This window comes from Mesoplodon bidens, assembly GCF_964165515.1.
Source record: "Mesoplodon bidens genome assembly, chromosome: 11".
NCBI lineage: Eukaryota > Metazoa > Chordata > Mammalia > Artiodactyla > Ziphiidae > Mesoplodon > Mesoplodon bidens.
Window position 1 is genome coordinate 45,954,448 of NC_138167.1, and position 26,349 is coordinate 45,980,796.

General features: G+C 41.4%; 1 protein-coding gene across 3 annotated transcripts; it reads right to left on the minus strand.

Annotated features, from left to right (window-relative positions):
* Positions 1–5,351: 5,351 nt before the first annotated feature.
* TMT1A (thiol methyltransferase 1A) lies at positions 5,352–24,675 on the minus strand. 3 transcript variants are annotated; one of them, XM_081249851.1, is made up of 3 exons: positions 23,804–24,303; positions 10,797–11,066; positions 5,352–5,533 (listed from the first exon to the last, which is right to left on the minus strand). In XM_081249851.1, the coding sequence occupies exons 1-2, from the start codon at positions 24,299–24,301 to the stop codon at positions 10,830–10,832; spliced, it is 735 nt and encodes a 244-aa protein (XP_081105977.1). In that variant the 5' UTR covers positions 24,302–24,303; the 3' UTR covers positions 5,352–5,533; positions 10,797–10,829. The 3 variants fall into 3 exon arrangements, with proteins under 3 accessions (XP_081105977.1, XP_081105976.1, XP_081105978.1); XM_081249850.1 differs by lacking the exon at positions 5,352–5,533 and adding an exon at positions 6,961–7,513; XM_081249852.1 differs by lacking the exon at positions 5,352–5,533 and adding an exon at positions 24,648–24,675 and having other exon boundaries at positions 9,072–11,066.
* Between the last annotated feature and the right edge of the window lie 1,674 nt (positions 24,676–26,349).

The window sequence follows — 26,349 nt, forward strand, 5'->3', positions numbered from 1 at the left end:
AGGCGGACTCCCAACCACTGCGCCACCAGGGAAGCCCGAGATACTGTAATATTATATAAATATGCTGTTATTTATCAGATTTTTACCCATTAATTTCAGCACACAGTGATGATCCTTGCCTGGATCAAATAATATTATGTTTGCCAAATGGTAATTTCCGAAATCCATCATTCCTTTTATATTTTTCAGTTGGTATTCTACTATAAGAAATCGCTTTCCCTCCTTCCCTGTTTAATCATTTATTTATATCAGTTTGGACTCATGAATTTCCATTTTATTCAGTAGCTTATAATTCACACCATAATTAATTTATTTTGATGGCCAAATTGTCCTAGATTTGGCTAGTGGGAGCCCCTTCAAGCTGGCTCTCCTATGTCCTATTGACATGACACTCTTATTCTTCAAACACTTCTTTAAATCCTGGTGTAGCAAGTTGTTCCAGGCTGAATGTGTAATTTTTCTCCCCTAGCCCTGAAATCAGCCATTTCTTCAAGGAGTCCTGATTCATTTTAGTGGAGAATGATACTTAGAAACCAAGTTTTGGGAACTAGAGGTTCTCTTTGTTACTGGAGTGTCATTACTTCTAGGTCCTCTTAGCAGAGTTAGGATTTATATCTCTCTATGTTTTTATTCCTATAAAGCTTTATCAAAACCATGAATTCGTAGTAATATCTTCAGTTTCAGTCCAATTCCACAGTGTTCATTCCAGTCTTCCCCTTTTCATATTTGTGATTTCTTTTTCTGACTGTGAGAGACCTGACTCCCACTATCCTCAGTATATTCATCTGCTGTATTCTAGACAAAAAAAGTAGTTTCAGAATTTCTAACCCATACCTCTGTGAAAAACAACCCTATGAAATATTTTTTATAGTTCTTTTTGTCAAAGGAATACAGTCAAAATACTGTCTTCAAAAATCACTTGGATTGAAAATATATGTCTACACAAAAACTTGTTCACAAATGTTCATAGCATCTTTATTCACAATAGCCAACAAGTGGAAACAACCCAAACATCCATCATTTGATGAATGGAGAAATAAAATGTGATATATGTATCAATGGAATATTATTTGACTATAAAAAGAAATGAAGTACTGATACATGCTACATCATAGATAAACCTCAAAAATATGCTAAATGAAATAAGCCTGTCACAAAAGACCACATATTGTGTGATTCCATTTATGTGAAATGTCCACAATAGGCAAATCCTTCGCGACAGAAGGTGGTTGCCTAGGGCTGTGAGACAGTGGGGGTGGGGAAATAGGGAGTGACTATTAATGGGTACAAAGTCTTTTTAGGGGGTGATGAAAAGTGCTTTAAAAATAGATTGTGATGGTGGTCACACAACTCCGAATATACTGAAAACCACTGAATTGTATACTGTAGGTAATTGTTGTATACTGTAGGTATTGTGGAATTTGGCAATATCTAACAAAACTATACCTGCATTTACCATTTGACAGAGCTGGGGGAATCAGACTCCCTGACTTCAGACTACACTACAGAGTCTTGCATTTTAAGCTAAGGATTTTGAACTTTAATCTGAAAGCCATGAGAAGCCATCAAAGGATTTCAGGCAGGAAGTGATTTTTTTATTTAGCTTCTAGAGGCATCATGGAGGACAGATTGAAGGGGGTAGGGCTGAGGTCACTTCACTGAAGTAAGGAGTGATGTGTACAGAAGCAATGGAGGGAGAAAGGAAGGGTTGGTGTCTACTGGTTGTGAGAGGTAAGAGAGAGAGAGAGCTAGGATGATGTCTTGGTTCCCAGCTTGAGTGATAGTTACAAAAAGTGATTTTGCTATTCACTGAGATAAAAAAAAAATACAGAATAAGGAGCAGATTAGCGTAAAGGAGAGCCATGGTCAGATATTGGCAGATTTTTATGGCAATAGGACCTGGAGGCATGAATGGAGAGTGGTGATGAATTGGTTTACAATGCAGTCCAGCCTGGTTAGAGAAGGAACTCAATGTTGGTTGGTAGCCCAAGATAGATGAGACTCATTTGAGGTCTCCAAGTTGAAGAACAGGTGTAGTGGGAGAGGTGAAGGGCTGGAATGCTGCGTTTCAAGAAAGAGACTTAAGAGCTTAAAATTTTCTATGTGGTGCTTTGGAGGTGATGACAGTATGTTTAGACAGCTGTTTGGCATGTATGTTTCCCTCTAGAAATGGTGTGTTTATTTGTAAGAGCATTTTTTCCCAGGAGTGGATCTGTATCTTTCATCAGCCTCTCAAGGAATCTCTTAGGACCCCATAAAAATTAAGAATTGGGGGCTTCCCTGGTGGCGCAGTGGTTGAGAGTCCACCTGCCGATGCAGGGGACACGGGTTCGTGCCCCGGTCTGGGAGGATCCCACATGCCGCGCAGTGGCTGGGCCCGTGAGCCATGGCCGCTGGGCCTGCGCGTCTGGAGCCTGTGTTCCGCAATGGGAGAGGCCACAACAGTGAGAGGCCCGCGTACCACACACACAAAAAAAAATTAAGAATTGGGATTAGTTAGCACCATCTTAACCTAATTGTCACATTTCAGACATACCTGTCATGCAGGTGCTGTGTTAGCAGGAGACAAATATTTCTTTATAAAATTTTACTCAGAAGGGCCCTACAGAACATGAAGGGAAGAAAATAAAAGCACAATGGCAAAAATGTAGGCTGACAGGTTAACAATGTATTAATATTGTCCATTTTCTCCAGTGTTTCCTCCCACTTTTATTAATAATATTTGGGCAGGGCTTCCCTGGTGGCGCAGTGGTTGAGAGTCCGCCTGCCGATGCAGGGGAAATGGGTTCGTGCCCCGGTCTGGGAAGATCCCACATGCCGCGGAGCGGCTGGGCCCGTGAGCCATGGCCGCTGGGCCTGTGCGTCCGGAGCCTGTGCTCCTCAATGGGAGAGGCCACAACAGTGAGAGGCCCACATACCGCAAAAAAAAAAAAAAAATAATAATAATAATAATAATATTTGGGCAGATGAGGTTGTATGCATTGGCAAGCAGTTTGGTATATGGCATCATTTATATTTATAAATAAATGTGTATTTATCTTACTGTTTCAGCCTTTGCTTTTTTTTTTTTTTTTTTTTGGCCTTGCTGCATGGCCTGTGCGTGGAATCTTAGTTCCCCGACCAGGGATCAAACCCATGCCCCCTGTAGTGGAAGCGTGCAGTCTTAACTACTGGACTGCCAGGGAAGTCCAGCCTTTGATTTTTTAAAAAAAAAAAGTTTTTAGATTTCTTTTTTCCTAAGCTTTGGTGGACAATAAAATGGAAAAAAAACTCTTTCTCTGGGATCAGAGTTAATAATCTGTTCCTATAACCTAAGAGGTGACATAGAATTTGAACGGAGTGCTACTTCTTTTATAGTCTTAATACTACCTGCTTAGCTTGACAGGTAAAATGGGAGCCAAGATTAGAGGCACTTAGAAAATCACGTCTGTATCCATAACATTCCCTGTAGAAGTTATTTGCAGTAGCTAAAGCAAGTGCATCTCATCTCATTGCAGGTGCCAATTTTTTATTGTCAGGTACAAAAATGAGAGCTTTGCCGAGTTATTTTTTTATGGAAGGTTTCTTTTTAAAAACGCTGAATCTTCAGAAAACATTATAATGTATAATAATCCGGTCGATTGGAATTCCAGGATGACATTTATAGAAGTAAAATATCTTTTCTGATAGGAAAATATACTTTATTCCTCTTGCAAATGCTTAAGGAGGCAGGGCCTTGGCCAGAGTGAGGGGCCTTGTGGAGCAGTTTCAGTGCTTTTTACTAACCATGTTACATCTCATTTCATCCTCACAAAAATCCTAGGAGATGTGGGTACTGTTGTCCTCTTATATTAGGTGAATAAAATATTAGTAAGATGCAATGATGAGGTTTGGATTCACATATTCTGACTTGAAGCCCCATGCTTTTTCCACTGGACCACAAAGCTGGGAAAAGCGTTGAGGTGCCAGTTGACAGATGGCCCTAAATGCAAAGTTGAGCAGCTTGAATTCGGTCTTATGCTGAGTGGGAATGGTCAAATTAAACTATTCTGGAAATTATGAGCTCATGCTCAGGAAGGGGTGATGAAGGCGTGGAGGCATGGAGACCAGTTTGAAGCACTTTCTGGTATGAGAGATTATGACTTGGGTGAGATATTGGTGCATGCCTAGGAAGCCACTTCTTTGTACCCCAGGAAAGTTGTTTGCTGAGCTTCTATTTATCCATGGGGTGTATCAGGTGGAGGGCAAAGAAGGTTAAGATGGTTATAAAAGGAGTGTTTTTCTACTACTGTATCCAGATGTAGTATCTCCTCCTCACCTTAGAGCTACTTCCCTGTCATACCCTTGAATCAGGTGGCACCTGGCAAGTTCCGACATAAATGGTTTATCACTTCAGCCATCCCCACTCAATTTATACATATGGTCATTCAGGCATTAGTTCTCATGCTAAGATGGTGGCTGTGGAAATGCAGTAGAAGGGACCAGTTGAGAGGTAGGTAGAAGAGGCAGGACCTGACAGTGAATCCATTGGCAAACACTTTCTGAGCACCTGCTGTGTAGTACACACTCTATTTGGCACGTAGAAGAAAGGAAGAAGAGATTGGTGGATATTAGTGAGTGCTAACTGATTTCTCAAAGAAGAAGCTTCTTGAAACAGCCAGAGAATGCTTTCTAGAAGCATCACTTCACCTGGTCCTTGGGAAATAATCATAGATATTGAGGAAGTTGGAAAGTGTTGCTTACTTAGGGAAGCAGAGGGTGAATTCTTTTTTGATGTGTTAAATCCGAAGTATCAAAGGCATGGAAAGTGTGAGGTTTAGAAATCTTCTTTACGTAGGTGGTGGTTCACAGCCTAAGAGTATAAGAAACTCTTAAGGGACTGTACACAGACTGAATGAGTCTTAGGGGATCATTCAAGAGAAATGGTGGAGGAAGAAGGAAACAGTTACAGAGAGAAGGATTCAGAAGACCTTGAGAAGCAGGGCAGCGCTGTGAGGAGCTCCGGGCTTTGGAGTCAGGTGAGCTACGTGGGGAAACCAGGGTGGCCGCTCACTATGTGGCCTTGGGCAAGTGACGGAACATCCACTGGTCTGGTCTGCTTTCTCCTTTGTCAGGTGCAGATAATTATACCTGCCTGGTAAAGTTATGAGTACTATGTAAAATAATTGTGTAAACTTCCTAGTATAAAGATGGCATGTAATAAATGGAAATTTTTATTATTAGCTGTTAGACTCATGGAAAGAAAGGATCATTCCAAGGAGAAAGTTGACATCAGGGTCAGATACATTTTAAAGATTGAGAAGGATGCAGCCTGGGTTGCACTATTGGATGTGAGAGATTTTTACCTTTAAGAATGGTGAATTCTGGGTCTTCCCTGGTGGCGCAGTGGTTGAGAGTCCGCCTGCCGATGCAGGGGACACGGGTTCGTGCCCCGGTCCGGGAGGATCCCACATGCCGCAGAGCGACTGGGCCCATGAGCCATGGCCACTGAGCCTGCGTGTACAGAGCCTGTGCTCTGCAACGGGAGAGGCCACAACAGTGAGAGGCCCGCGTACTGCAAAAAAAAAAAAAAAAAAAAAAAAAAAAAAAAAGAATGGTGAATTCTGAATGGTGATTTTCCTTGTTCCCACGTAATTCTCTGCAGGTTTCCAAATAGTTTCCATTAGAAACAAATAATGCCTTACTTGATCTGCGTATTACTATTTTTTCTTAACTGAACTAGAAATTGGGAACATCGGCCACTCTATGTTCATTTCCTGTGTCCTTAGTTAACATAATTTCTGCCCCCAATTCTCTGGTGATTCCATGGTTCAGGGAATTCTGATTATTCTTTAATATAACCTGAATGCTTTTGGTTTTAAATTTTGAGGTATTTAAAGTGAAGCTTATTGAATTGTTTTATTTTTTGCTTTTGTTGACATTAGTCTGCTATGATTCATTACACCCTCAGTTGCCTCAACAGATAAATAAGAGTTGAATTTCAGTTATGTTAAGCTCTGTGTTTTCTAAAGCAATACCAAAGAGAAAGGCTTATGTTAGGGTCAAGAGTACAAAAGGAACTATTATGTAATCTTTGCCTCACTTTCTATTCAAGTGTGAAATAGGTAGGAATTCAGGAGAAGCAATTGGAACATCAGAACAGTTAGGAACAGAATATAATAAATATATATTATATAAATATAATAAATTTTAACTTTTTCTTGTTGTTGTCATTGTTAGCCATTAAAATAAGTGTTGAGCTCATGGACCCAGGGCCTTAACAAAATTAGGAACAAGCTGATGGAATAGTAGCCATCCCAAAATCTGCCCTTCAGGCTCTGGTGCCCAGCCCTGCCTACTTCCTTTCAGTTCCTTGAACATACTGTGTTTTTTCTTTTTATTTGTCTGTGGCACAAGCTGTTCCATTAGGCTGAAATACTCCTTATTCATCCTCTGGAATTCAGTTTACACGTCACTTCCTCAAGGAAGCCTCTGATCCTCCCCCCAGGAGGGTCAGATTCCATTCTCCTGTACCCTGCACTTCTCCCTCTTAGAGAGCACTGATCACAACTGTATGCTCCACCAGGGCAGGGAACAAGTCTAGCTTATTCAGGGCTCTAAACCAATCACTAAGAGCAGAGTACACAATAGGCACTCAGTAAATATTTGTCAAATGAAGTTCAGCATTTATTAAGCACCAAGTACCTCACTTCGTTAACTCATCACAGTAACCCTTTTAGGTATTCTTATCCCCATTAACAGATGAGGAAAGTGACACTAGAAAAGTAACATGCCCCAGGTCACATAGTCAACGAATGGTACAGCCAGAACTTGACCCACATCACTTTGATGCCAAAGCCAGTGTCCTTTTTTCTTTTATTTCTCTCATTGCATGCTATTATCCCACCGAAAAGCCAGTGTTCTAAGCATGGCACTACGTGATGTACCACAGAAAAGCCGGCAGAGGGTCTGATCAGAATGTAGCTTTGTACTTGTAATGCACATTCGTAGTGTGCCTTCGTACTTCCCCCGGTCACAGGCTCTCCTTTCATTTGGAGGATACACAACTCTCCTTGTCTCGGTCCACATGGTCTGGGTGAGCTCAGCCCTAGGGATGAAGCACTGTGCCAATCAGCATGACCCATCCCATTGAAATATGATGATTGATTCAGGGGTGGGCTTGTGACCTAATACTGTCAATAAGAGCCAATTGAGGGGGCTTCCCTGGTGGTGCAGTGGTTGAGAGTCCGCCTGCCAATGCAGGGGACACGGGTTCGTGCCCCGGTCTGGGAAGATCCCACATGCCACGTCGCGGCTGGGCCTGTGAGCCATGGCCGCTGAGCTTGTGTGTCCGGAGCCTGTGCCCTGCAACGGGAGAGGCCACAACAGTGAGAGGCCCGCGTACCGCAAAAAAAAAAAAGAAAAAAAAAAAGAGAGCCAATTGACACTCAATCTAGAACTTTGGTTGGAGTCTTTGCAAAAGTGGACTTGATCTTTCCAACTGGCCATGGGCCCTGGAAGCATGAAGATCGGCATTACTTCAGAGACTCACCACCTGAAACAGAGAGGAGGGCAGATGTGACCCTAGACACTGCCTGGCTCCTGATAACATTATCTGAGCCTTGCTCAAGCTGTGCCTGAGGTTTTCTGCCCATATACTTTTCACTAATTTGAGTCAGTGGAGTCCTTTTTCTGCATAAGCCTGTTTGGATTAGGAGTTCTGTCACCTGCAATAAAGGGAATCTAACCAACACAGGACCTAAAAGACACTGGACATGTTTTGACTCTTTTCTGTTTCCATTTTGCACAGGCTTAGGTCACTTCCTTAAGCTCTTTTTTTTTTTTTTTTTTTTTTGCGTTACACGGGCCTCTCACTGTTGTAGCCTCTCCCGTTGCAGAGCACAGGCTCCGGACGCACAGCCTCAGCGGCCATGGCTCACGGGCCCAGCCCCTCTGCGGCATGTGGGATCCTCCCGGACCGGGGCATGAACCCGTATCCCCTGCATCGGCAGGCGGACTCTCAACCACTGCGCCATCAGGGAAGCCCCCTTAGGCTCTTTGAATGATCATAAATGTGTGTTTTCTGGACCTGGGGAAGAAAGCAGTGAGAAGGTAGTACGGCAGCGATGCTTGTCCAAACAGGTGTTGTGGTTTTAGGAATCGTGGCTCTAGGACTTGCTCAGTAACTTGCGGAATGTAAGAAATTTCACTTACTTAATTTTCTGCACCTATAAAGAGTGAGGATAATATTTGCTACACTGGGGCTTCCCTGGTGGTCCAGTGGCTAAGACTCCACGCTCCCAATGCGGGGGGCCCAGCCTCGATCCCTGGTCAGGGAACTAGATCCTGCATGCCGCAACTAAGATCCCACGTGCCGAAACTAAGACCCGGGGCAGCCAAATAAATAAATATTAAAAAGATTTTTTTGCTACCCTATTTAAACAAAAGGGAGTTGATAAGAATGTGCCTAGTACTTTGTACTTTGGTATGACTCATCTTCCAATGTGGCAGTAACACTTCATCATGTCAACCTGTGGCTTTTCATATTTCTCAATCCCTAGACTGACCTACCCAGTAGTGAGGTGGGTAAATAAGGAGGCTCCTACTTTTGGGAGACCATAGAGGGAGGATATTCATGTTCCATAGCTCAGGAGGCCATAGCTGCATGTCCTAACCTCACTGTAGCATTAACTGTTTTCATGCTCAAGAGAGAATAGTAAGCTTTCTTTCTGCTCTATGGATTTCACAAATGCTGCGGAGCAACTAAGCCCATGCGCCACAACTACTGAGCCCTCGTGCTGCAACTACTGACGTCCACGCACCTAGAGCCTATGCTCTGCAACAAGAGAAGCCACCACAGTGAGAAGCCTGCACACTACAATGAAGAGTAGCCCCTGCTCACTGCAACTAGAGAAAGCCCACGCACAGCAACGAAGACCCAACGCAGCCAAATAAATAAATAAATAAATAAATAAATAAATAAATAAAATCTGCTAGCTGTGTTTAGAGTTACCTGGCTGTAGAAGGAAAAATCTGTATGTTCAAATAGCTTAATTTTCCACAGTGAAGGAAAGCCCTCCCAGAGACACTAAGAAAAATGAAACCAAGCCAGCAAAGATATAAACCATTACTTTTATTTCCATTCCTAAAATGTATGTGAATTTATTTATTGATTTGATGTTTAGTCTCTTTGCAAAATCATCTCAGAAAATATTCTAAATTTATTAAAATGCATACAAACTATTGCTGAAAATTCTAAGTCCTCTTATTGACCAACTTGTTTTCAAAGCACTTGTGATGATTTTCCAAGGTTTCCATGGTTACAGGGAACAAAGAAATCATCTTGAGACCAGAGTGGAAATTTGATCAGAATAATCCAAACAGTATTTATCTACCTCTTTACAGACTCACAGCTTGCCTATTTTGAGGCAGCTCTTACAAAGCGTATCTAATTATTGAAGGTTTCTCTAATTACAGTGGACCTTTTCTTTGCCTGCAATTTACTACATTCAGCAAAGTATACGTTAGATAATAAGGAAAATGAACCCAAGAACTCTAACTGCTTCATATAGTTTTATGGATATACTGAAGTGTCAAGTACAATCTTCATCTTAAGAATTGAAGACTGGAATGCAGGGAAACAAACTCTGGTGGAATACCAGAATAAAAAACATAACAAAGCTGGGCAGAACTAGGTGTGGCATCCTGGTACATTAATTTTGAAAGCCAGCCCAATGATACTAAGGACAACAAATAGATTCAGATTTCTTTAAAAAAAAAATCTGTGCTGTTTAGGTTTGGAGTTTTCAACTAGTTAGTATTTCTTTATTTAGTTTGTGAATTATTAAGATTTTTTTGGGACTTCCCCCGTGGCGCAGTGGTTAAGAATCCGCCTGACAATGCAGGGGACACCAGTTCGAGCCCTGGTCTGGGAAGATCCCACATGCCATGGAGCAACTAAGCCCGTGCACCACAACTACTGAGCCTGTGCTCTAGAGCCTGTGAGCCACAACTGCTGAAGCCCGTGCACCTAGAGCTTGTGCTCCGCAACAAGAGAAGCCATCACAATGAGAAGCCCGCATGCCGCAACTAGAGAAAACCCACGCACAACAACGAAGACCCAACACAGCCAAATATAAATAAATAAATGAATTAATTAATTTAAAAAAAGATCTTTTCACATCTCCCTCTTCAAAGTCTTCTTTTGAGTGATTTAACTGCTAATTAGCATCAACCTCTCAAAGAGAGGGTAAAATTAAAATCTGTTGGGTAATAATTTAAATAAGACAAAAAATTTGAAGTTACTGAATAAAGTAAGGTTTGAGGATAATGGTGGACTTCAAGTATGAAAGCCCATTGTTTCCTTTAAGGGAGAGTTCAAAGCTGTTTTGTTTTGTTTTTGATTCTTTGTGAGACAATAGAAAATAGCTAAATAGGTTACAACATAAACTTTTAGTGATGAAATTCAAATTTACCTAAAAAAGGGGGTTCCTTTCTCCCAATTAGTTTTGTGTGTGTGTGTGTGTGGCTGTGTTGCGTCTTCATTGCTGTGTGCGGGCCCTCTCTAGCTGTGGCGAGCAGGGGCTACTCTTTGCTGTGGAGCATGGGCTCTAGGTATGTGGGCCTCAGCAGTTGTATCACGTGGCCTCAGTAGTTGTGGCTCATGGGCTCCAGAGCACAGGCTCAACAGCCGTGGCACACGGGCTTAGTTGCCCCACGGCATGCGGGATCCTCCGGACCAGCGATCGAACCTGTGTTCCCCACATTGGCAGGCAGACTCTCAACCACTGCACCACGAGGAAGCCCCCCAATTAGTATTTTAAGTGTAAAACCAAAACCTTAAATTATTCGAGCTCTTCAGGTCTCAACTCCTATTTCACAGCATATCCGTAGATGTGAGGGCGCAGGAGCTCCCAGGACAGGGGGGCCTGTAAGTGCTGCAGCTTCAGCTTGGAGAATCGGGCCCGCTCCAGGGCCTTCCAGCTCTCTCTGGTCAGGTTGCACCCATCAAACAGAAGGTACCAGACAGGATTCAGGACCTGTTGCCAGAAGTAATTCCAGGTTGAAGGCTTAGCTGCTACATGCTCCATGAAATAAAAAGCTCCTCCCTGAGAAAGAAAAGAAAAAAAAAACACATCAAGGATTTTAGTTTTGGAGAAAAAATTTATAAGATGATTTTTTAAAATTAATTAATTTATTTATTTTTGGCTGCACTGGGTCTTCATTGCTGTGCACGGGCTTCCTCTAGTAGCGGCGAGCGGGGGCTACTCTTCGTTGCGGTGCACGGGCTTCTCATTGCGGTGGCTTCCCTTGTTGTGGAGCATGGGCTCTAGGCGCGTGGTCTTCAATAGTTGTGGCTCGCGGGCTTTAGAGCGCAGGCTCAGTAGTGGTGGCACATGGGCTTACTTGCTCCGAGGCATGTGGGATCTTCCCGGACCAGGGCTCAAACCCGTGTCCCCTGCATTGGCAGGCGGATTCTTAACCACTGGACCACCAGGGAAGTCCTATAAGATGATTAAATGTCAGATTTCAGTGGCCCCAAAGGCCAACTTCGTGAGAAGACAGGGAGAAATTCAAACTTACTACGATACTATTCTGGTTAATAGTATCATCTTCTGTCAGATTTTATACAGAGTTGCCAATCTATATTTTCTGTTCATAAAGGTAATACATAATAATAGTTAGAATTTAAAGCAGTTACTGCGTGCAAGATCCTGTCTATAAGGCCTATCACATGTTAACTCAATCCTCACAATACACTTATTTGGTAAGTATTATTATTATTATCATTCCTGTGTTCTACAGATGAGGAAACAGAGTCACATAGAAAATAAACAACTTGCCCAAGGTCATACAGCTTACAAATGTCAGAATCAGGTTTTTACCTTGGGTGGTCTGGCTCCAGAGGCTGGCAATACTGTCTCACCAATATTATTTTAGAAAATACAGAAAAGTTTAAAAAGAAAAATAGTCAACCATCTTTCATCACCTCAAGACAACTACTGTTAAGATTTCGTGGAAGATGGTGGAGTAGAAGGACATGCACTCATTCCTTCTCGTGAGAGCACTGGAATCACAACTAACTGCTGAACAATCATCGACAGGAAGACACTGGAATGCACCAAAAAAGATACCCCACATCCAAAGACAAAGGAGAAGCTGCAGTGAGATGGTAGGAGGGGTGCAATCAGAATAAAATCAAATCCCGTAACCACTGGGTGGGTGACTCACAAACTGGAGAACAGTTATACCACGGAAGTCCACCCACTGGAGTGAAGGTTCTGAGCCCCACGTCAGGCTTCCCAGCCTGGGGTATCCGGCAACGGGAGGAGGAATTTCCAGAGAATCAGACTTTGAAGGCTAGTGGGATTTGATTGCAGAACTTCGACAGGACTGGGGGAAACAGACTCCACTCTTAGAGGGCACACACAAAGTAGTGTGCACATCAGGACCCAGGGGGAAGGAGCAGTGACCCCATAGGAGACTGAACCAGACCTACCTGCTAGTGTTGGAGGGTCTCCTGCAGAGGCGGGGGGTGGCTGTGGCTCACCACGGGAACAAGGACACTGGCAGCAGAAGTTCTGGGAAGTACTACTTGGCATGAGCCCCCCCTCTTCCCCCCCCCCCACGCCCCAGTCTGCCATTAGCCCCACCAAAGAGCCTGTAGCCTCCAGTGCTGGGTTGCCTCCGGCCAAACAACCAACAGGGAGGGAACTCAGCCCCACCCATTAGCAGACAAGCGGATTAAAGTTTTACTGAGCTCTGCCAACCAGAGCAACACCCAGCTCTACCCACCACCAGTCCCTCCCATCGGGAAGCTTGCACAAGCCTCTGAGATAGCTTTATCCACCAGAGGGCAGACAGCAGAAGCAAGAAGAACTACAGTCCTGCAGCCTGTGGAACAAAAACCACATTCAAAGAAAGATAGACAAGATGAAAAGGCAGAGGGCTATGTCCCAGATGAAGGAACAAGACAAAACCCCAGAAAAACAACTAAGTGAAGTGGAGATAGGTGACCTTCCAGAAAAAGAATTCAGAATAATGATAGTGAAGATGATCCAGGACCTTGGAAAAAGAATGGAGGCAAAGGTCGAGAAGATGCAAGAAATGTTTAACAAAGACCTAGAAGAATTAAAGAACAAACACCTAGAAGAATTAAAGAACAAACAGACATGAACAATACAATAACTGAAATGAAAAATACACTAGAGGAATCAATAGCAGAATAACTGAGGGAGAAGAACGGATAAGTGATATGGAAGACAGAATGGTGGAATTCACTGCCACAGAACAGATTAAAGAAAAAAGAAAGAAAAGAAATGAAGACAGCCTAAGAGACCTCTGGGACAGTATTAAATGCACCAACATTCGCATTACAGGGGTCCCAGAAGGAGAAGAGAGAGAGAAAGGACCTGAGAAAATATTTGAAGAGATTATAGTCGAAAACCTCCCTAACATGGGAAAAGAAATAGCAACCCAAGTCCAGGAAGTGCGGAGAGTCCCAGGCAGGATAAACCCAAGGAGAAACACGCCAAGACACATAGTAATCAAATTGACAAGAATTAAAGACAAAGAAAAATTATTAAAAGCAACAAGGGAAAAACAACAAATAACATACAAGGGAACTCCCATAAGGTTAACCGCTGATTTCTTAAAAACTCTGCAAGCCTGAAGGGAGTGGCATGATATACTTAAAGTGATGAAAGGGAAGAACCTACAACCAAGATTACTCTACCCAGCAAGGATCTCATTTGGATTCGACGGAGAAATCAAAAGCTTTACAGACAAGCAAAAGCTAAGAGAATTCAGCACCACCAAACCAGCTCTACAACAAATGCTAGAGGAACTTTTCTACATGGGAAACACAAGAGAAGAAAAGGACCTACAAAAACAAACCCAAAACAATTAAGAAAATGGTAATAGGAACATACATATTGATAATTACCTTAAATGTGAAGGATTAAATGCTCCAACCAAAAGACACAGGCTTGCTGAATGGATACAAAAACAAGACCCATATATACGCTGTCTACAAGAGACCCACTTCAGGACACATACAGACTGAAAGTGAGGGGTTGGAAAAATATATTCCATGTAAAAGGAAATCAAAAGAAAGCTGGAGTAACAATACTCATATCAGATAACATAGACTTTAAGATAAAGACTGTTACAAGAGACAAGGAAGGACACTACATAATGATCAAGGGATCAATCCAAGAAGAAGATATAACAATTATAAATATATATGCACCCAACATAGGAGCACCTCAATACATAAGGCAAATGCTCACAGCTATAAAAGAGGAAATTGACAGGAAAACACAATAATAGTGGGGGCCTTTAACACCTCACTTACACCAATGGGTCATCCAGACAGAAAATTAGCAAGGAAGCACAAACTTTAATTGACAATAGACCAGATAGATTTAATTGATATTTATAGGACATTCCATCCAAAAACAGCAGATTACACTTTCTTCTCAAGTGCACGTGGAACATTCTCCAGGATAAATCACATCTTGGGGCACAAATCAAGCCTTGGTAAATTTAAGAAAACTGAAATCATATCAAGCATCTTTTCCAACCACAACACTATGAGATTAGAAATAAATTACAGGGAAAAGAACGTAAAAAACACAAACACATGGAGACTAAACAGTACATTACTAAATAACCAAGAGATCACTGAAGAAATCAAAGAGGAAACCAAAAAATACCTAGAGAAAAATGACAACAAAAACACGATGATCCCAAACCTGTGGGATGCAGCAAAAGCAGTTTCAAGAGGGAAGTTTATAGCAATACAATCCTACCTCAAGAAACAAGAAAAATCTCAAATAAACAGTCTAACTTTACACCTAAAGGAAGTAGAGAAAGAAGAACAAACAAAACCCAAAGTTAGTAGAAGGAAACAAATCATAAAGATGAGAGCAGAAATAAATGAAATAGAAACAAAACAATAGCAAAGATCAATACAACTAAAAGCTTGTTCTTTGAGAAGTTAAGCAAAATTGATAAACCTTTAGCCAGACTCATCAAGAAAAAGAGGGAGAGGACTCAAATCAATAAAATTAGAAATGAAAAAGGAGAATTTACAATGGACACTGCAGAAATACAGAGCATCCTAAGAGACTACTACAAGCAACTCTATGCCAATAAAATGGACACCCTGGAAAAAATGGACAAATTCTTACAAAGGTATAACCCTCCAGCTGAACCAGGAAGAAATAGAAAGTATGAACAGACCAATCACAAGTAATGAAATTGAAACTGTGATTAAAAATCTTCCAACAAACAAAAGTCCAGGACTAGATGGCTTCACAGGTGAATTCTATCAAATATTTAGAGAAGAGCTAACACCCATCCTTCTCAAACTCTTCCAAAAAATTGTAGAGGAACACTCCCAGACTCATTCTAGGAGGCCACCATCACCCTGATACCAAAACCAGACAAAGATACTACAAAAAGAGAAAATTACAGACCAATATCACTGATGAATATAGATGCAAAAGTCCTGAACAAAATACTGGCAAACAGAATCCAACAACACATTAAAAGGATCATACACCATGATCAAGTGGGATTTATCCCAGGGATGCAAGGATTCTTCAATATATGCAAATCAATAAATGTGACACACCATATTAACAAATTGAAGAATAAAAACCATATGATCATGTAAATAGATGCAGAAAAAGCTTTTGACAAAATTCAACACCCATTTGTGATAGAAACTCTCCAGAAAGTGGGCATAGAGGGAACTCACCTCAACATAATAGAGGCCATATACAACAAACCCACAGGAAACATCATTCTCAGTGGTGAAAAACTGAAAGCATTTCCTCTGAGATCAGGAACAAGACAAGGATGTCCACTCTTGCCACTATTATTCAACATAGTTTTGGAACTCCTAGCCATGGCAATCAGAGAATAAGAAGAAATAAAAGGAATACAAATTTGAAAAGAAGTAAAACTGTCACTATTTGCAGATGACATGATGCTATACATAGAGAATCCTAAAGATGCCACCAGAAAACTACTAAAGGTAATCAATGCATTTGGAAAAGTTGCAGGATACAAAATTAATGCACAGAAATCTCTTGAATTCCTATACACTAACAACAAAAAAATCAGAAAGACAAATTAAGGAAGCAATCCCATTTACCATTGCAACAAAAAGAATAAAACACATAGGAATAAACCTGCCTAAGGAGGTAAAAGACCTGCATGCTGAAGACTATAAGACACTGATGAAAGAAATGAAAGATGACACAAACAGATGGAGAGATATACCATGTTCTTGGATTGGAAGAATCAATATTTTGAAAATGACTGTACTACCCAAAGCAATCTACAGATTCAATGCAATGCCTATCAAATTACCAATGGCATTTTTTACAGAACTAGAACAAAAAATCTTAAAATTTGTATGGAGACACAAAAGACCCTGAATAGCCAAAGCAATCTTGAGGGAAAAAAACGGAGCTGGAGGAATCAGACTCCTTGACTTCAGACTATACTACAAAGCCGCAGTAATCAAGACAATATGGTACTGGCACAAAAACAGAAATATAGATCAATGGACAGAATAGAAAGCTCAGAGAGAAACCCATGCACCTATGGTCAACTGATCTATGACAAAGGAGCCAAGAATATACAATGGAGAAAGGAAAGTCTCTTCAGTAAGTGGTGCTGGGAAGACTGGGCAGCCACATGTAAAAGAATTAAATTAGAACACTCCCTAACACCATACACAAAAATAAACTCAAAATGGATTAAAACCCTAAATGGAAGACCGGACACTATAAAACTCTTAGAGGAAAACATAGGAAGAACACACTTTGACATAAATCACAGCAAGATCCTTTTTGACCCACATCCTAGAGTAATGGAAATAAAAACAAAAATAAACAAATGGGACCTAATGAAACTTAAAAGCTTTTGCATAGCAAAGGAAACTATAGACAAGACGAAAAGACAACCCTCAGAATGGGAGAAAATATTTGCAAATGAATCAACAGACAAAGGATTAATCTCCAAAATATATTAATAGCACATGCAGCTCAATATTAAAAACACAAACAACCCAATCAAAAAATGGGCAGAAGACCTAAATAGACATTTCTCCAAAGAAGACATACAGATGGGCAAGAGACACATGAAAAGCTGCTCAACATCACTAATCATTTGAGAAATGCAAATCAAAACTACAATGAGGTATCATCTCACACTGGTTAGAATGGGCATCAAAAGAAAATCTACAAACAAAAAATGCTGGAGAGGGTATGGAGAAAAGGGAACCCTTTTGCACTGTTGGTGGGAATGTAAATTTACACAGCCACTATGGAGAACAGTATGGAGGTTCCTTAAAAAGCTAAAAATAGAATTACCATATGACCCAGCAGTTCCACTACTGGGCATATACCCAGAGAAAACCATAATTCAAAAAGACACATGCACCCCAATGTTCGTTGCAGTACTGTTTACAATAGCCAGGTCATGGAAGCAACCTAAATGCCCATCAACAGACGAATGGATAAAGAAGATGTGGTTCATATATACAATGGAATGTTACCCAGCCATAGAAAGGAATGAAATTGGATCATTTGTGGAGACATGGATGGAGCTAGAGACTGTCATACAGAGTGAAGTAAGTCTGAAAGAGAAAAACAAATATTGTATATTAACGCATGTATGTGGAATCTAGAAAAGTGATACAGATGAACCAGTTTGCAAGGCAGAAATAGAGACACAGATGTAGAGAACAAACGTATGGACACCAAGGGGGGAAAGCGGGGGTGGGGGTGGTAGGATGAACTGGGAGATTGGGATTGACATATATATACTAGTATGTATAAAATAGATAACTAATAAGAACCTGCTGTATAAAAAAATAAAAATAAAAAAAACAAAAAAAAACCAAAAAGATTTTGTGTATACTTTTATATGAATATGTATTTTTTTCTAAAACTAGGATTGGAATATACATTCTGTTTTATAATCTGTTTTATTTTATTATTTATGTATTTGAATATTATTCTAAAAGATGGTTTAAAAAAACTTTTATGCAATATTTCACACCACTGAAGTTACCATCTCTTATTTAACCATTCTCATTTAGGCTATTTCCAATTTTACATTGTTATAAATACTGTTACAGTGAACATCCTTATCCATAAATCTTTGTGACCATCTAAAATTATTTCCAAATAAATAACTTGCTAAAAAGTGGAATTGCTGAATCAAAAGTCTGTGCCTTTTTAAAGCTTTTGGTACAGGTTGTCAGATTGCCCTTTGGAAAAGTTGTAGCAGTTTGCTTTCATACTAGCAATAGATGTGAACGCCCATTTCCAATAAACTCTCATCAGTACTTTTTTCTCCTATATCTTTGTCAATTTGATGTGTAATATGGTATTTTTGATAACCTGCATAGCTTTAATATTCGTACTCGTAACATCTTTTACTAAACCTTATTATTTGGATTTCTTGTTTTCTGATTTGTCTGTTAATGTCCATTATCAGTTTTTTTCTTTTTTTCTTTTTTCTTTTATTTATTTATTTGGTTGTGCTGGGTCTTAGTTGTGGTAGGTGAGCTCCTTAGTTGTGGCTCACCGGCTCCTTAACTGTGGCATGCTCACTCTTAGTTGTGGCATGCATGTGGGATCTAGTTCCCTGACCAGGGATCGAACCTGTGCCCCCTGTGTTGCGAGTCTTAACCACTGTGCCACAGGGCAAGTCCCCACTATTGGTTTTCTAATAGGCTGTTGTTTTTTTTCTTACTGATTAGTAAGGGCTTTTAGTGTAATTAGACTACATATACTACAGATGTTTTCCCTTGTTTGTTGTTTGCCTTTTAATTACAATTTTTTAAACTTCCCCTTCTTTTATTTAAAAAAATATTTAAATTCATCTGAGTATTGTTCTTAGGCTCTTCTTTGCAAACCTGTGGCCGTCTGAATCCATACCTAGTACTGCCTGGGACTAAATAACCATGTCTTATACTTTTTTTTTTTTTTTTAGTTTATTAGTTCATGTCTTTTATTAACCAATATACAATAACCTGTCTTCTGGTTTGTTGAAACAATAGGTCAGACAACATTTGCCACAGTAGTGTTTGTCAAAGTGGCTGGCCATAGAAACTCCACACCACATTTATCTGAAGGGCACTCCCAATGAAGGTGACTGCTTTTGCCATTCTGATCCACCTTACAGTATTTCAGGACAGCCAGCTTAACCTTCTTTCTCTCTCTTTTTTTTCTTTTGGCCGTGTGGCTTGTGGGGTCTTCGTTTCCCAACCAGGGATCAAACCTGGGCCCTCCGCAGTGAGAGTGCAGAGTCCTAACCCCTGGACCGCCAGGGAATTCCCAACCCTCTTTCTCTTATGCTTTTTCTTCTTGGGAGTGGTGTAAGACTTCTTCCTTTTCTTAGTACCAGCACGAAGTCTCAACAGAAGATGAAGAGTGGACTCCTTTTGAATGTTGTAGTCAGACAAAGTACGTCCATCTTCCAGTTGCTTGCCAGCAAAGGTCAGTCTTTGCTGGTCAGAAGGAATTACTTCCTTATCTTGGATCTTGGCCTTTACATTTTCTATTGTATCCGAGGGTTCGACCTCGAGAGTGGTGGTCTTCCATGTCCGAATCTTCACAAAACTCTGCATCCTGGTGGCGGCACCACCACAGATGGTGGATCCAAAAAGCCTATGTCTTATACTTTTGTACCATTGTCACAGGATGTAAACGATAGGATTTATTTTATTAAAATACTGAATCATCTAAAAGTGTTACTAAATTCTTGGTTATATATATATTTCATTTATTTATTTATTTTTTTTTGCGGTACGTGGGCCTCTCACTGTTGTGGCCTCTCCCGTTCAGAGCACAGGCTCTGGACGCGCAGGCTCAGCGGCCATGGCTCACGGGCCCAGCCACTCCGCGGCATGTGGGATCTTCCCGGACCGGGGCACAAACCCGTGTCCCCTGCATCGGCAGGCGGACTCTCAACCACTGCGCCACCAGGGGAGCCCATGATTATATTTTGTCATTAGGTATTTTATTTGGTCAGTGGTTGCTGTGTGTAAATTACTGTCATATAGGAGTTAGTAACTGCTGTTTTCATCTAGGACGGTCCTATACATATAGGTCAAGTCTGGACACAGTAGAGGCTACATATTATTAAGGAGTCTTCAGAAGTTTTCTACTTATCTACCTCTGGGGTGAAGGGTGAAAGGCACCAATGATTACCTCCCAAACCCAGGGTGACTGTCCCACTCTCCTTAGCCTCCCTAGTGTTGGCTATCCCAGGCAGAGTTTAGAGATGGAGTTCCTCCAGATCTATGGGTAAGTGTAAGTCCTGTGTTCAGGAATGGAAAACTTGAAATTTCCTGATTGAAATATTTTTTTCCATAGAAGAGGACAGGAGAGAAGAGGTGATCCAGGCCTGGGGAGGTTGCTGATGCCCTCTGGCTTACACAGGTTAAGCTAGAGATGGTTGTTACCCATTCAGGGGACTGTCGAGTAGACAGCTGGATATGAAGATCTGGAGTTAGAAGAGAGATCTGAGCTTGATACTTAGATTTGGAAGCCATTTGTGTATGCATGGTAATTGAAAACATTGGGGGTACATGAGATTGCACAGGGGGTGTATATAAGTGAAATGAGAGCTAAAAAAGAAACTCCAGTGTTTAGGGGATGGGCAGAGGAAGAAAAGCCAGCAAAAGTGGTAGAAATGTTGAAGTCAGATAAAAAGCCCCAGTGACAAGCACTGTGGTACAGTGATAAGAATATTTGCATTAAAGTCAGACATAGTGGCTGTGTAACTTGAGGCAAGTTTCTTAACTCCTCTGGGTCTGTTTCCCCAATCCAACATTAAGGCAATACCTGCTTTAAAGGACTGTTTCCTACATGAGAATGTAGGAAAGCTCCTGGTTCTGTTCAGCAGAGAATGGGTGCTTCGGAGGAGCTAAGGAAGACCACCAAGAATATGATCCCCTAAGGGCACTCTCAGTGCTTAAACCAGAGATGACCATTATTTGCTTTGCAGAGGTGTTGTGAGATTAGTAACACTGTAAGCAAAACATCTAACTGTGCCCAGTCTTAGGACACAAGAACCCAGGATTTGAGTATCAGAATCAGACTTTTTTCAGTTACTACTTTGACGTTGGCCTATCCTTGAGCCAAAGACAGAATTACAGTTGGCCCTCAGTATCCACAAGTTCTGCATCCTTGGATTCAACCAAATGCAGATCAAAAATGTTTGGAAAAAATCCAGAAAGTTCCAAAAAAGCAAAACTTGAATTTGCCACATGCTGGCACCTGTTTACGTAGCATTTACACTGTATTAGGTATTATAAGTAATCTAGAGATGATTTAAGGTATATGGGAGGATGTACATAAGTTATATGCAGATGCTGCACCATTTTATATAAGGGACTTAAGCTTCTGTAGATTTTGGTATCTGTGGAGGGGACAGGGAGGGACCCCGAGGAAATTGAGGGACGACTGTATGTTATTGCCTCGAAATACTATTTTCAAGTCCTTTTCTTCCTGAGGAACTTCCTCTGTTAGAAAATAAAACTGGGGATTACAGAACATCCATTTCCTCTAGTATAGTAAATTCAAATGTTAAGATATCCATACTTGAGACTTCCCTGGTGGCACAGAGGTTAAGAATCCGCTTGACAATGCAGGGGACATGGGTTCGAGTTCTGGTCTGGGAAGATCCCACATGCCGTGGAGCAACTAAGCCTGTGTGCCACAACTACTGAGCCTGTGCTCTAGAGCCTGTGAGCCACAACTACTGAGCCTGCATGCCACAACTACCAAAGCCCATGCGCCTAGAGTCTGTGCTCCGCAACAAGAGAAGCCACCGCAATGAGAAGCCTTCACGCCGCAACTAGAGAAAGCCCGCACACAGCAACAAAGACCCAACGCAGCTAAAAATAAACAATTAATTAATTAATTATTTTTTAAAAAGATATCCATACTTTATATTCACCTATGTTTAGAATAAAACTATTTTAAACTAGTTTTTAAACAAACAATAAAGGTAATATGTGAAAACTACATATAGGTATAAAGAATTTCAAACTATACAGAGAGGTATAATATGAAAAGTAATTCCTTCCCCTCATCCAATTCCCTTCCCAAGAGGTAACCACTGTTAATAGTTTCTTGTGTATCATTCCCATTAACATAAGTACTTATATAGGTCTATTCTCCCCCCACACACAAATGGACTTATACTGTATATAATATTCTATGCTTTCATTGCTTTTTAAATCAACACTGTCTCTTGAGGAGATAGTTTTTTCATATCAACATAGGTAACTCTTCCTTGTTCTTTTAACAGCTGCACAGAAATCCTTTATAGGATGGGACAATTTACTTAACAGCCTCCTACCTCCTATTGCTGGATGTTTAGGTTATTTCCAATTTGTGGTATTACAAATACTGTAATGAATATTTTCGCATATGAATGAGTTTTTGCACATTTGTGCAGTATAGCTATAGGATAAATTCCTATTGGATGAAGGAGGACGTGTCCTTGAAAATTTGATATTATGAAATTGCCCTCCAAAGAGGGCACTTCCTCCAGTTGGGGTAATCCAGTCCCCCAAACTCACCCCAACACCATATTGAACTTAAAAGTCTCTGACAGTGTAGTAGGTAAAAATAGTATCTTGCTTTAATTTCTTCTTAATTGAAGTATAGTTGATTTATAATATTATATTAGTTTCAGGTATATAACATTGTGATTCAGAATTTTTATAGATTATACTTCATTTAAAGTTATTACAAAATAATGGCTATATTTCCCTGTGCTGTAGAATATATCCTTGTTGCTTATTTATTTTATACATCGTAGTTTATATCTCTTAATCCCACACCACTATCTTGCCCCTCCCCCCTTCCCTCTCCCCTCTGGTAACCACTAGTTTGTTCTCTATATCTGTGAGTCTATTTCTGTTTGTTATATACATTCGTTTGTTATATTTTTAAGATTCCATGTATAAGTGATATCTTGCTTTAATTTGTTTTTTTATTGCAAGACAACATTTATATCATATATTGGCTATTTTTATTTATATTTCTGTTCCTGTGCTTTGCTTTTCTCTTTTTTAAAAAACTGATTTAAGAATTCTATTGATCTTGATTTGTAATGTCTTTTTATTAAAACATTTTTTAAAATTAATTAATTAATTAATTAAGTTTTGGCTGCCCTGGGTCTTTGTAGCTGCACGCAGGCTTTCTCTAGTTGCTGCGAACAGGGGCTACTCTTCGTTGCAGTGCAAGGGCTTCTCATTGCAGTGGCTTTTCTTGTTGCAGAGCATGGGCTCTAGGCGCACGGGCTTCCGTAGTTGTGGCATGCGGGCTCAGTAGTTGCAGCTTGCGGGCTCTAGAGCACAGGCTCAGTAGTTGTGGCACACGGGCTTAGTTGCTCCGTGGCATGTGGGATCTTCCCGGACCAGGGATCGAACCCGTGTCCTGCTTTGGCAGGCAGATTCTTAACCACTGGACCACCAGGGAAGTTCTGTAATGTCTTTTAATATGAAGTTAACGCATTGTCTATCATCCTTGGCAAATATTTTTTACAAACTTTTTTGTACTTTAAGTTTTTTTATACTCCTTTTTTTTCTCTGCAGGAGTTCTAAAATTTTACATATTCATATATTATCAATCTTTTCCTATATAGCTTATTTTCCACTCTAAGATTTTTTTAAAAATTCAGCAGTGTCTTCTCTAGTAGTTCTACTTTTTATGTTAGGGTGTTTGATCTACCTGAAATTGATAGGGCTGCCCTTGTTGATAGTGGTTACTACTAACCAGCCCTCACACCCTGTACTCACCGGCCTCAGCACTCTGCGCACTTCCTGGAGGATCGGCTCCTGGTTCATCACGGAGCACAGCACCAGTGTGCAGACCACCACATCCATGGAGTCGTCGGCCACCTGGTGCAGGTCCTCCCCGGCAGCCACCAGGAAGTGCTCAAACTGCAGGTGTCGGTTCTCAGCAATGCTCTTGATCAAGAACTTCTCAAAGTTGGGGTTCGGATCAGTACAGGTCACCCGGCATCCAGGCGGGTAGAACTTGAAGTTGGACCCTGTGCCGCAGCCCAGCTCCAGCAGGGAGAGCTTCCCAGAGGGGCCCGCAAACTCCTGTAGATTGCTGAAGAGCTCCCGCTTCTTGCTCGCCATCTGTTCGTTGTACATCACAGTGAACCTTGCCAAGAAGTAGGGGAATGATTTTTTGCATATCCGGTTCCACAAGCCCAGGAAGTCCAGCAGGTACATGGGAAATGCCAGGATGCAGACGGCCAGCCGGAGGATAAAAATGGTAAGCGCCATCACTCAGAAGAGAAGAAAACAGATCAAGAGTTAGAGGCCTGACTCCTTTAATTTCAGGAAGTAGGTTTCTGGCCACATTCCAGAGCCAATCAGCTGCAGAGGAAAGAACTGGTTGTGCTGGAATGACGCAGCTGAAGTAAAATCTCGGGCAAGAGGCCCATTTCACCCAGTTAATAGATGTTTGCCAAAAGTTGCCTCATAGCTTACTTTTCATGAAGTAAAATGAGAAGGTTCTCAGCTTTTCCTTAGAAGTAAGGCTGATTACAACCCATTATTACAAATCTGTTCGTGCTTGGAGACTACTGCAAGTTTCCTGCTGAAGTTTTAAATGCACAACATACTTAACAGCCTGTCTGGTTCTCCAGTGACCTCTGCTAAGAAAACAGAATCCGTGGGTGGAGCCTGGTTAAACCACACCAGAAAGCCACTGCCAAAGCGACCCCTCCTACTTCCCTTCCATCCCACCCTCATTTTTTTTTTCACAATTTTTTTTTTCTGCTGATTTTATTTCTTTATTTTTTGTCTCTTGTGGATGCCTTTTTTTTTTTTTTTTTTTTTTTTTGGCTGCATTGGGTCTTCATTGCTGCATGTGGGTTTCTCATTCCAGTGGCTTCTCTTGTTGCAGAGCATGGGCTCTAGGCGCGTGGGCTTCAGTAGTTGCGGCACACAGGCTCAGTAGTTGTTATAGCAGCCTATATTTTAAAAAGCATTTCCCTCACCCCCTTTTTTTCTTCAGTCTCTGTAGGCAGTATTTTAGTTTTCTCTTGGGGTGTTTACATTTCAAAGACATTCATAACTTCAGGGACAGAGAAAGAATGAAGTTTTTCTCCTAGGAGTTTTGGGGTGTATTTCTGTATTATCAGAAGTCTAGGGTGACTACTATTTAAATTTTTTCTTTGTATTAGGGGTTGGGCAACATGAGGCACTCTGTTTCAATCACCACAACATCCTCCCCTTTGCTCTTCTCACTTTCCCAGGGATTCTACCTCTTAGCATCCTAATCAGGCTTTCTCACATGTACTTGGACCTTAATCTGCAGTAGCTTGTGCCCTCCTAGCTTTGCAAAATGGCACATGAAGGTCTCCAACTTATTATTCTGCTCTTCTACCTTGTCTGCCAGCCCCGAAGCTAGCAGAGTAGTGGACAACTGCATGTTCTTCTCTAACTTCAGCTCTTCTTCCAACTGTCTAACTCAAGCTTCAGCCTCTATTTGGGCATCAGTGGCCACAGAACTGCCCACAGTAGAGGACAGCCCACTGCAGCAGCCATTTGTTTCCCTTCTTTGCCACAGTGTGCTCTGCTCAGTTCCTCAAACAAATGCATCAACACACCCGGCTTTTTCAGGGTGCCCCTGTACTCACACATTGGTCCACAAGCGTCTAACACACAGGCCACCCCTCCTGACATAGAGGTTGATGTCTAACTCAGGATATTATCCTCAAATGCTTCTTTCCCAGGGCTTGTTTCTTCAGTCTCCTGGCTGCCTTATCAGTTGTTAGTTCACAACCTGGCTGCTGTACACACTGAGCAAGGAGAGACTGAAGAAAGAAGCGGACCACTCCAGATTGGTAGCTGGCAGGTTTAATAAGAAGGGAGCTTACTTATGAGGCTTGTCTTAGATGGCCACGAGATGAGTAGATCTCCACACCCACCACCAGAATCATAAAAGTTTAGATAGAGGCCTTAACTGGGATCTGTCACCTCCACAGTCCAGATGGTCTCAACACCTTACTCTCTCAAAGCTGTATCCTTGGAACAGCTCCCACTGTGGGAACAGTGGTAAGAATGGACATTTCAAGGACAGTTGAGGGAATGAGGAACCTCTGATTGCCTGAGTCCAGCCCATCAGTCACTGATCACGTCCTCTTGATGACCTCCTCCAATATACTTTGTGTCCTTTTTTTTTTGACCACACCCCGGGGCATGCAGGATAATAGTTCCCCCACCAGGGATCGAACTTGGCCACCCCCCCCACCCCCCCACCCCCCCCTGCAGTGGAAGCACAGAGTCTTAACCACTGGACAGCCAGGGAAGTCCAGTTTGTGTCC

Bases quoted from the DNA above. Each gene is read 5' to 3' on its own strand.
- TMT1A (XM_081249851.1), bottom strand. From the start codon at position 24,301: ATGGCGCTTACCATTTTTATCCTCCGGCTGGCCGTCTGCATCCTGGCA. The intron at 11,067-23,803 runs GTGAGTACAGGG...TTTCTTTCTCAG, and splicing joins TGCGCAGAGTGCTGAGGCCG to GGAGGAGCTTTTTATTTCAT.